This window comes from Vicugna pacos, chromosome 8 (assembly GCF_048564905.1).
Source record: "Vicugna pacos chromosome 8, VicPac4, whole genome shotgun sequence".
Taxonomy (NCBI): Eukaryota; Metazoa; Chordata; class Mammalia; order Artiodactyla; family Camelidae; genus Vicugna; species Vicugna pacos.
The window spans coordinates 56,098,634-56,111,311 of NC_132994.1; the positions used below are offsets into that span (position 1 = coordinate 56,098,634).

Here is a 12,678-nt window from a genome sequence, read left to right on the forward strand (position 1 = left end):
TGTAGCACAGGGAACTATATTTAATATCCTGTAATAAACCATAATGGAAAAGACTATAAAAAAGAATATACATATATATGTATGTATAACTGGATCACTATGCTGTACACCAGAAACTAATACAACATTATAAATCAACTATACTTCAATTATTAAAAAAAAAAAGGATGAGGTTTCAAATGAACTTGGATGGATAATCTTCTACAACATCATGCTTTATATAATGCCACATATTCAGGGACTGGATTTTTTCTTTTTAATCTTCACTGATAGTAAGGCAATGGATACTCAGCTGTGTTTATTTCAGGTTGCTAACATGATGTAGGGGAAGTGGTATTTGGAGTTCTGCACATGTGATTAAAAGTAAATAAATGAAGAACAAAAGAACTCAGATGTCCTTTCTCGTTTCATTTGTCTCAGCCACTGTTCTCCAAGTTATCAGTCATCTAAAATCTCTTCAGGTGCATTTAAATCCAAACTTTAAAAGTTGTGCTCTAAGAATTTTCCAAACTTATTAATTTTATTAATAGTAAATCCCTTCGATGAGCCATTTTAGGGCATTTAAGCAATCACTAAAGCATTTAACTCTTCAAAATAAAATTTAAGTGTAGGCAAAACCAGTGGTGATGATATTTTATAGGTATCTACTGAACAGTCCAAAAGAAAATAAAATCAGGAAAATCTATCTACAGATGTGCCGTGTTCTGAGGGAAGAAAAGAGAGGCTCTAATCTGGTACTTGAAATACATGAAAGAGGGAGTGAAGCACAATTTCCTGCAGACTGATCAAAAAAAGGCTGGGCCTGGATTTTCAAACTCACATATACCTTCCCGAAGCATTCTCTACAAGCCAGACCATGCAGAGCAAAAGTGCTCTGTTGTTTGGAGCTTCAAGAGAAATGTTAACAATGGTACTGCCTCAGGGGTTTGTCCTGGGAACCGTGCCATTTAATATTCTTATTAATTCTTTGGTGGAGGAAGGTGAGCTATAAGTAGAGAAGCTCTTTGTCAAAATGTACTAAAGACAAATCACTAGGAACAGAAGGGGTGTAGAAGAAATTTTGGTTGGATTTAGGTACGTCATGAAGGCAATAGAGGTCAAAGTACACACAGAAGAGCCCAACTAACGTGATTCTTCTTATTTAAGCTTATAGTCACGAAATATGTAAGTTCCTCAGGCTAAATGAGAAAGGGAGCTCGTAATGTCCCCCTTTCTGGACAGTCCGATGGCAAGACTGTAAGATGCAAGATAAGATACAAATGACACATAAGACTGTGAGATACATACGAGATAATCGAAGCATTACAAAAGATTAAATGAAGAATTAGGCCATGATCTAAAATGTTTGTCTAGTTCTGTTCAGAACCCCAAATCTACTGCGAGTCTATGACAGCTATTCCTTGTCTAAGCAGAAATTATGTGCTTTCTCTAATTCTAATGCAGCAATTTTGGCCACCTTTCTTGAGTATTTCTCACAGTGTGATTTGCACTCTAGATATAAGCATAAATTTCTCGAGAGCCAAGACCCTGCCTGTGAATCTGCATTTCTGCCAGAAAAATAGATTTCCAATGAATGGTTGTTAAAAGCAGCAGTTAAGAACATGAGCTCTGCAGCCTGAGACTGTCCAAGTTTAAATCACGGCTCTACCATTAAGAAATTTTGAGATCTTAGGCAAGTTTCTAATCTTTGTGTCTCTGTGTTTTCATCTATAAAACTGGCATAGTAATGATTTGTAGTAGGATTACGGTGAAGATTAAAGGAGATAAGATGTGCAATGGTTTAGAATAGTACTTGGTATATAGTTGAGTGTTTAACAAATGTTAGCTAGCAATCACAGTAGTCAGACTGACAGTACAGTAATAAATGATTGACATACAAGTAAAAACTATCATAAAAATTAGAGGGGTCCTCATGCTGGATTTCCCTTGATTCAGTAACAGCATTTCTCCCAGACTTCAGTCTTTTACAATTAGATAAAATATAGGCTGCACAGTTAAATTAAATTTCAGATAAGTAGAACAGCACTTTTTTAGTACAATTACATCCCAAGTAGCACATGGTAGGAGCAGCATCTGGTAGAACCACAACGCCGCTTTGTTGTTTTAAGAGAGTTTCTGAATCCTAAAAGTCACTTCTTCCTCTTTTAAAAAACTTCCTCCCTTCTTTGTCACTTTTAGGAAGCCCTCTTTGCCATGCACATACTCTTCTTAACAACAGCAACAAGTTGAGGTAAAAAGGAGAATTTTAAACGAGATACAGGCGCACAGTCTTCCTGGCTCTCCCACTGGCCACAGCGCACTCTGCTCACCTGGGCTTAAGTTAGGAGCCCAGCTGGGTGCTGCCCAAGTTCAGATCAAACCACTCTGCTCTCCTTCAAAGTCTACATAGATGTAGGACCCCTTTCCACCCACCGTGAACTAACTGAACAAACCATTTCCAAGTACTAGCTTTAACAATTTTGCTTTGAATACTTCACAATGGTTTAAAAAAGGCAGTGGAAAATTTTCCCATATCAGCAGGGGTTTGTTTATTTTGATTAAATTAGTACTGATGGTTTAAACATGCTAAAGCAGTTCTAGCCCAGAGTGGGCTTTTTGAAGATAGATTTGCATATTTGGAAACAGGCAGCTTTCTACAGAGACCAGGACATATTAGGCATGTATTAAATTGTAAGTATTTACGGTATCTTATAAAGACACAGCACACTGTATGCTCGTTATAAATAGTCTTGCTTTATGAAGAGCAACCAAATCTATGCTTTCAATTCTAACAGTCAGTAATTCAAGAGCATCAAGCTTGCAGGGTGCCATCTTACCCCTCAATACTGATTTGAGGTTGAGCTTGGCTTGGCGGTGCAGGTCCTCAACGCAGGGGGGTCTCGTGGTGGGAAGGAACACATTCTCCTGCTGGTGCCACGGAGCTGTGTAGTGGACTGTCCATCGACTCTCCTCATCTAGGTTAGAAACAGCTGTAGAAAGAAAGGCAGAATACATTCAGATGTCAAATGAAGCTTCACTGGCTCCAAATGTGTTACATCAAGATGTCAGTACCTAGCACATCCACAGGTAAAGGCCAACAAGGGAAAAATGCAGCAAATTCTGATTAAGATTCAATCTTACACTCCAGGGTCCTTCCCACGCTGTTTTGTCTGTTTGCTCAGTTAATTGCTTCCCAGCATTTTAAACCCTCCCTCTACTCCAGTGTTAGAAAATGATTGACAAAATTGATAAAGACCTCCAATTTTGGCTTCAATTTGCCATGACAAATATTTGTTATTCAATTGTACTATGTCATCGCATTAGTAAATGTTAGATTGTCAAGACAGAAACAAATTTTTGACTAAGAAGTTGGGACCAATTCTTTCCTCTCTAAAGTATTATTTTAAAACACCACTGTTATAAACTCAAGTTTAAAGAAAAATTAGCATAAACATTCAATGTAATACATTTAAATGGCATATCTAATTAAATTAGAAATCAATTTATGCTACAAAATTTTCTCTGTATTTCTTGCTTTCATGGAATATTTTTACATTAATTTTTTTTTTTTTTAGAAATTCCAATGCAATTGACTTTTCCCAGCCAGCATAATCCAATTCAATTGAATTTTCCCAACACAAAAGAGATGAGAATATCGGGGAGGGGGCGGAATCACAGGTAATCAGGAGAGAACACTAAATCTCTTGTGATAATTTTCCTTTACTCCTCTTGGGATCACTTTGTCTATTTCATTTTTCCTGACAACACAACCCAAGATGGGGTACCAATGGATCATAATGTGAAGCTGACAGCACCAAACAAATGCATAATTTTTTAATACCTCATATATAAGTGCCACTGTAAGCGAGGCGTAGGAGAGACTAGAGAGGTTTAGGAGAAGGACCTTGTGCTAAAGCATTTATTGGGGGCTGACAAGTCTTGACACTTGTAAAACCAGCAGATATAGAACTGTGAGTCAGGGGCGAGCCTTCCCCTAACTCTGACTTATGCCACAGAATGCACACCGGACATACTCATTTCTACAACATAGTACGTCCCCGGAAATGAGACCATAAAGTAGATTCTCACAACAGAATGAACAGGCATGTGTGAACCTGCCTATTTGAACATATTTAAAATTAACTCCATGTACGTAATAACACAGCTATTATAAAGATCAAATGAACTAATAAATGTTGTCTTAGCTTATGAAATAACTCATGGAAAGAATGGTTGTGGCAAGAACAGTGAAATTACTCAAAAGGAGCCCCTGACCTTTAGAACCATCGTTGAAAAGGAACATGGCCTTTCTTGGTGCCCCTGGGAACCTGCCCACCCCATGTACCCCGGGGTAAGGTCAGCACCCTCCCTGTATTCTATCCTCTCTACAGCTACTGAATTCTACAAGCCTGCCTTTAAATAATTCATTTCTTAAATCATCCCATCTCCAGTTTTAAGATTTGAAAAAGTTGTCGAGAGTAAGTTCTAAGAATTCTCATCACAAAGAAAAAATATTTTTTATTTTCCTTTTATTTTGTATCTATATGAGCTGATGCATTTCACTAAACCTACTGTGAGAATCATTTGATGGTGTGTAAGTCAAATCATTATGCCGTCTACCTTAAATGTATATAGTGCTATATGTCAACTATATCTCAATAAAACTAGAAGGAAGAAAAAATTTTAATTATCCCACCCTTTCCATAAATTGCTAAATGGGAAAATAAGAATTAGACATCAAGTTTAAAACAGAAGTGTCCTGTGTGCTTTCTGCTTTTAATGTTTGCTAAAAGCAGCATGTAAATTAGGCTCCTGGCATTTCACATAATCTCTGTTGAACAAATGTTTTGCATGGTGCATACATAGAACTATCAATCTTAATATATAAAGTCCATGGAGACCTGACTTAGCTCTTAGTTATGTATCTGAGAATCTTGCACAGGATGGAACTCACCAGATGTCCCCCACAGAGCAGCCCAGTTAATGACAATGTTTTCCGCTGATGTCCATTTATTTGAAAGACTGAATTACCATACTTCATCGTTGGAAAATACTGAAAATTGAAACTCTTCCTATTTGCCAATTACAAATCAAATTCAAGTAATAGGATTCAAGTCCGTGTAATCGCACCATCAGCCCCACCGTACCGCTACCAACTGGCTCCCATGAAAGAACAGTTGTCTCTCCCCTGGTGTATCTCACTCTTGCCAGGGCAGATTTTAATCAGTCCATCCGAAGAACCCTTGACCCAGGGAGCTGCAGAAATAAGCCCGGAGTGCTGTTCTTTTGCTTTCTCCAAAGTTTCTCTTACCAGTGCTCCTTGGCATTTAAATCCATTGGTCCAATTTAAATCCATTGGTCCAAAAACTAACGTAAAATAAACCAACAACTAGGTAAAAACAAAACCACATATTTATGAAAAAAATACTTTCTAAAGAATGAAGGAGCACCTGGATTAAAGAAACTTAAACCAATGGTAAGTACACAATGAGGCCACACCACAAAAGCTGTGCACTTTACAGTGACTGACCCGTCTAGACGGAGCCTGTCCTTGAGCTCTTAAACACCTAACAAAGAGTTCCAGAGAGGTTTAGAGGACCATCCCCACCAAAAATATGTGGTACGTTACCGAGTCTCCTCACATGTAGCCAAAGAATCGAAAACCATACACTGCACATCACGGAGACATAGAGTAAACACAAGGGTTCCCCCTTCTTCAAAGGATTTCTTTTGAGAAATCTTTGAGAAATTTTTGAGAAGCTCAAAAGAAATGAATTCGCCTAAAATCTCAACCATAAATAAGTAAGACATGCTAAAGATCACATAATTCTGCCCTAGAGTTACAAAAGTCTGAGGTATTCGAACAACTTGGTATAGAATGGAGTTTAAAACATGCCAATTATGCTGTTTCACACTGTTAATTCCGTCATGCAAAAGGGTGAAGTCGTCCATAAAACACAAACATGCACGCTCACACACACTCACATATAGTCGGGAGAAAAGGAACTACTTACTTTTCTTCTTAAAAAGCTTAATTAAAGACTTGATCTTGGTATTAATGAAGACCACCATTTCCAGGATGTCTACATAGGGCTTAGAAATTTAAGTCACATCAAAAGCTCAGTCCAGCAGACAGGTGGCAAGCGGCTTCCTTCTGCTCCAGATTCTAACTTTCTTCCTCTGGTCTCGAGTCCTTAGACATCTGACTGGGCTGATGCAACTTGGAGGTTGAGCTTTATTGTCAGGCAGTTACAAACCATTAACAGTCCTTGAACCTGAAAAGCTCCCACTGAAACCTAATCTTTAAGGCTGAGAGCCGCCAGTGACAACGGGTGCGAGTGCAGAAAGAAAGAGAAAGCCAATCACAGCTCTTATTTGCATGATAGCCACATCAGTTTTTCTGCCTTGGTGCTCAATTATTCAGTTTTCTCCCCAACAGATCGGAAGTTTCTCCTCTCTGGAGTCAACAAAACTAGCGCAAATTTTCCTTTAGGGAAGTTGAGGTGAAGCAAATGTGTTCCCCATTTTCACTGGGCCACTATGAACATCCAGATCGTTTTACTGGAGCCGACAAGTCTTAGAGCCAGCCTGTGTTGATTCTTTGACTCTCCAGTTAACTCAGGAATTTGAACTGATTGAGGGGGGAGAAAGGAGCCAAACTATTGTTTCCCGGCCACGCCCCCAGGCTCTGCCTCCCACACCAAAGGAACGTTTGCAAACAGTACAACTTTACAATAGGATCTCCATGGAGCTGTAAAAATGACTTGGTTGCATTTTCGTGCAAATTAGTACGCCCTGTCTTCTCACCCAGTTTTTTTTTCTTTTGCCAGTGATTGAGAAGCACACTGTCGTTGTTCCAAAGGGTGGTTTTGTTTGCACCAAGCTGCCACAACTCTCACCCCCACCACCACCACCAACAAAACTCTCATCTTTCCCTACTCCAAAGGAGAAATTAGATGATAAAGTACTCTAATCATTTAAACCTGTATTTTAAGTTTAATTATCATCTAAGAGCCAGGTTTTAAAAATCCCACATCAAACACCCACCATGGGAGAGAAGAGGAGTAATTTCATACCAACATTATTTGAGTGTCTCTTTAACCTGAATACACTGTACTGAGTTCTGGTTCTTTTGCTCATTTGCAATTAGCCACAGAGAACTGGGGAAACACAAACAGAAGAGAATCAGAAATGCGGTACAAGCAGGCACTAGAAAAATACACTCCAGGGGAAAGGGACAGGAACAAAAAGGGAAAGAACACAGATCAGGTAATATTATGGAAAGGGACAAAGGAGAAGAATGCTCCTCACATCTCTCCCCACTTCACGGCAAAACAGTTTTTGAAACACGTTAGACAGCCTCTTATTTCATAGCTTTGGGCCAGACTTACAAATGAGTGGAAAAATGCAATAACCCACTAATTCAAAACATTTAGTTTATAACAAAAGCTCTTAGTCAAAGAATAAAATTTATATAAGGGGCTCCCTCCAGGGAAAGCTTTGGAATGATCCCTCCTGAAATCATCCCCCACCCCTTAATCTTCTTTCATAAACAGCAACAAAAGCAAAGCAAACAAACAAGAAAAACAAAACACACATATTATCCTACCCACATCTATACTATCACGGATTTCCAACTTGCATTCTTTCATCCCATACACAGCTTCATTTAAAAGTAATTACATACATAGCAAGATGGCAAATGAGGACTGGGAGTGTAAGTTAAATTATATAGCTGCTTGAAATGAGTGTGCAAAGTTCCTTGTAGGAAAACAAATTTATAAGCAAGAGTGACCTCACTTGGCTTCCAGAGCTGCCTCTCAACTCATTGCATTCAAGACAGGTAGTAAGCCGGTTCGGGACTCCTGTTCAATTCACAATCCGCAAGTTTCTGAGGTTGAAAGTCACCAGGCATACTTCCAAACTGGAAACAGTGTGTAGCCTTTCACATATGCAACAATGGCCCTGGAACATTGATGCAGTCATTACAAAGGTAAATACTGAGCACAGACTAAGTGAGTGCATTTGAGATCCTGGCTCTCTTGGAGCTTACGTTATTTGACAAGAAACCACAATTATACGGTATATTAGAAGGTGGTTAGCGCAATGGCGAAATAAAAAGTTGACTAGGATAAAAGGGATTTGGGGATGGGGAGGTGGCCAGGCTGCAGTGTCTGAGTCAGGGGAGAGCTCACTGAAAAGTGAGATTTGAGTGAAAACCAAAGGAGCGTCAGTAATAAAAAAATCTGTACAGTGAACTCCTCTGGCTCTCATTTTAAAGAGGAGGTACATTTACGGGGTAGTGAGACATTTCCAACCCACCAGGACTAGTCAGAGAAGTGCTCTAGGAAAATAAACTATAAAACTACTATACACAGAATAGATAAACAACAACTTCCTGACATATAGCACAGGGGACTATATTCAATAACGTGTAATGGCTTATATTGGAAAATAATCTGAAAATACATACATATGTATAACGAATCACTATGCTGCACACCAGAAATTAACACAACCTTGTAAATCAACTGCACTGCAATTGAAAAAAAAAAAAAAGAAAATGAACTGTAGTAAGAGTCACACATGGGGTAATTTCCTTTCTCATTCAATATTCAACCTGATATTAAGTGGCCACAGTTGTGTAAAGATAATGCCACTATTTGGTTACACGGCGATCAGTGGTAAGCCTAGGGGTGGAAAGCAGGCTTCTGTCCCAGCGTCCGGGGCACTGTCCTCTATGCATTATTTCATGCTGCTTCCTAACTCCTTAAGTCCACATCTTCAAGAAGGAAACCACATGAATTATGATATTATTGTGTTACACATTAGGTTGTGTTTGGAAAGAGCTTACTAATTATAAAGATTTCCCCAACGCCCTTACTTTACATCCTGCATAGATATATGAGAATGGGGAAGTGTTTTCATCTAATAATTTGCATTGCCTGGATGTCACAGTTTACTGAAGAGCCATGTTTTTACCAACGTGTTCAGCATTTTTTAATGGCTCAATTTATACATTCAACAGAAAATATATAAACCCATGGTACTTGTTACTCCAACTTTAGCTCTATTAGAGTAGCAACAATTGAAAAAACAAAGTTCTACTGTCCCAGACATGGAGACTTGACAGCACAGCACAGGAGTGAAGGGTCACTCTGGAGACATCCCACCCAGGACACTGACCACTTACTGGAGGAGTGACCTCTTCCTCCCTTGGTTTTCTCATCTCTACAATGGAGAAAATAACACTGTTTATATTATAAGGTTAAGATGAGAATTTAAAGAGTTATTGTGGATAAAGTCCTTAGAGCAGTCCTGGTATGTGGTAAGCATATATAAACATTTGTTAGAGACATGAACAAAATCTCAGCTAAGCTTCATAAAGGGTCAGTCATGCTTTAACAGAAGGGAAATCAACTTCACGACCTCACAGCTGTCTTTCTCCTTGCCTCGGAGTTACACGGCCGGCTCCACGGAACGGTCACTCCAAACCTACCACTTCTAGTTCTGGGGCACGTATTACCTTTCCTCCTGCCTAAAATTCTCTTTCTCATTAAAAAAAAAAAAAAATTCCCAGTGGTCATCATGAACTCCTAACTAGTACCAGTGGTCTTCTCTCTCTTCATCTTTCTAGTTACCTTTTTCATCATACTGCTAATGACTCAGTTCTTCATCAACACTGTAAACCACTAGTTCCCTTCCTGCATCTGATTGCTCCTTCTCTAGATTCTGAGGAACTCTTATCTGGCTTCAAAAAGCCAGTCATTAAAACTCTGTCCTGTGCTGTTTACTTACTCCTCCTTGAAACCTTAATGATTTTGTTGGTGTGAGGCAGGACTTAGCAAGTTATGGCCCTTGGGCCAAATCCAGCTGGTCCCTTTTTAAACAGTTGAAAAAAACTTAAAAGAATAGTAGTTCATGATATGTGACAGTACATGAAATTCAAATTTCAGCCTCCGACAACAAGGGCATGATGAGTACCACAACGCCCATTCACGCACCTCTCGTGCATTGCTGCTCTAGGGCTGCACCCAGCAGCAGGGCCGAGCCGTTGTACCGAAGACCAGACAGCCCACGAAGCTGAGCACATTTCCTCTCTGGACCTTTAGACAAGGAGGCTGCCCACCTGTGGACAAAGCTCTCCACCTTGAAACACTCTGCTCAGTTTTCATCTGCATCTGCTGATTTTCACAGGCTTGTCCTCCAGTTCCATCATGCTAACCTCCACCCAAATTGCACATTATCTCAAGCTGCACATCTAATTTAAGCCAGTCTACTTAAATCAGCTGCTTATCAAGAACTTTCTCATTTCTATTAGGGCTGACAGTCAAGTTTTCAATGAACCAGACACGTACATTTTAACTCCAGTTAAAAATGAGAAAACTGAGATCTAGACACTAAGCATCAGGGTGTCCTGGACCCTCTTTCACTAGCGCATATTAAGTTTTGAAAAGATATCTTTAGTCAGTACATTCAAGTTAACACATCTTACACAAAAGTTTTTATTAGAGCCCATAAATAATAAAAATATTTGAGAGTAAAAATCTTCAGTTAGTACATCCAAGTTAATGTATCTTATATAAAAGTTCTTATTAGAATCCATAAAGAAAAAGTGTAAGAATGGTTCTCTGAAAATACTGTCAAATATTACAAAGAAAAATACACTCTAATATCACATGAATAATCCTGGCAGCTTATGTTGGTCCAGAATTTTGAAATTCTATACCATTACTATTGTATAAATATTGGCATCGTTATTCATAAAACTCTAATATTTCTTCTTAATCTTTTGAAATAAAATCTTATTTTTAACCAACATTTAAATTTTTCTTCCAGGAATCATCTGATTATTTCTACAGTTACCTGATTACTTCTCAGGAGCAGATATACAACATACCAGCAAAGAGACAGAGGGATATTTTACAAAGTTTTAACTGTAACTATGCATTTATGTTCCGTCAGTCAGCAATTTTACATCAATCATTTATTAGCTGCCGTGGGTTAGGCATCCAGGTTAAAAGTAAAGCCAACATGGACACTGACTTTCTCAGGAAGGTCATAGTCCAGTGGGGAGGACACACCCAAACAGATAAAAATAATAAAGTACTGAATGAGCATGGGGAAAAAGTTAAGACCATGATGTTAACCGGAAAGATGATGAAGGGCATGCAGCTCAATTGTTTAAATTTATTTTTTATAAACTAGTTTTTTATTTGCGTTTGAAAGTTAGTGAACTTAGCTTTAGACCCTATGTCATAATTTGAGGTTATTAGGTCAGGAAATATTGTCATGGTATTGCTCCCTAGAGAAGAATTCAAGCAAATCCAAATATATTTTTAGTTACTGGTAGACATTTAAGCTTTTTAAAAATGGGGTTCTAGCATTACATAAGTTTTATGAGTACAATGTTGTATTTCAGCTTCTGTCTGAACAACAGCCTGCTCACCATCAAAAGTTTCGTTTCCATCCATCACCATACGGTTGACCACCTCTACCCAATCTGCCTTCCCCCGTCCCCTACCCCTCTGGTAACCACTACCCTGTTCTCTGTATCTATGTGTTTGTTTTTGCTTGGTATGTATGTATGTATGTATGTATGTATGTATGTATGTACATAAGAATGTTGATTGATTGACTGATTGATTCTACATATGAGTGAACTCATACAGTATTCATCTTTCTCCATCTTATTTCACGTAGCATGATACCCTCAAGGTCTATCCACATTGTTGTCAATGGCAAGATTTCATCTTTTTGTATGACGGCTGAGTAGTATTCCCTTGTCTCTGTGTGTGTGTGTGTGTGTGTGTGTGTGTCTGTGTCTGTGTGTCTGTGTGTGTCTGTGTGTATTTATCCATCATCTGTTGATGGGCACTTAATGGCACTGGGAACACTAGATAGCCACAAGCAAAAGAATGAAACTAGACTATCTCACATCACACACAAAAACCAACTCAAAGTGGATTGAAGAATTGAATGTAAGAAACCATAAAACTCCCAGAAGAAAACAGAGGCAGCACACCCTTTGACATCCATCTTAGCAACATCTTTCTGGCTCTGGCTGCTCAGGACCTCATTCAGAAGACAATAGCCATTGGAGAACAGAGGAGAGGGGACCCTTGGGTAGAGCACAGCCGGGGACACGCAGGACACATGGAGATCTGCAAACACTCCCGTGTAATATGAGGGGAGCGTGATGCTGGGAGAGGTGGCAAAGGAGGTGGAGAGAGACGCAGGGGCCTGAACTTAAAAGGGCCTTGCTTGTCATAGGGGATGGAATTTAGATAGTGGGCTAGGGAGTCACTGAGGGAGGTTAAGAGAGGGAGCTTCATGGCCCGCGTGGCACTGTAAAGAGATCACCAGTGTAGGTGAAAAGTGAGTTCGAGGGGGCCTGGGTGGGCTTGACTGGAGGCAGGGAGAGAAGCTGGGGACCTGGGGCAGCAAATCCTGCCAACGGTGAGGAGGTCAGAATCCACTCTCCCGGAGGGTGGTTTTTCCACAGCGCCCTTGGTCGGGGCAGCCTATCTTTAACAGCGCGTAACATGTTTCAGGAACCATTACATACCTAACATATACAAATTAACGAATTAAACCCTAGCTGCTTAATGAATGACTCTGTCACCACTCATGCTTTCATTTGTAGTAAACCTTAAAATATACCCTCATTATTTTTATTAAGGACAAAAGAGTATACGT

General features: G+C 39.3%; 1 protein-coding gene across 7 annotated transcripts in view; it reads right to left on the reverse strand.

Annotated features, from left to right (window-relative positions):
• NHSL1 (NHS like 1) overlaps positions 1-12,678 on the reverse strand; it is a 122,919-nt gene that overhangs the window by 51,864 nt on the left and 58,377 nt on the right. For 6 of the 7 annotated variants that reach the window (XM_072965916.1, XM_031680016.2, XM_015247330.3 and 3 more), the window contains one exon: positions 2,817-2,969. Coding sequence is in view for 5 of the 7 variants with exons in the window: in XM_015247330.3 (XP_015102816.2) it covers positions 2,817-2,969 (153 nt within the window). In the remaining 2 variants the exon portion in view is untranslated. Of the gene's footprint in view, positions 1-2,816; positions 2,970-5,993; positions 6,529-12,678 lie in introns of those variants that run through there. The other variant, XM_031680014.2, reaches the window with a different exon arrangement.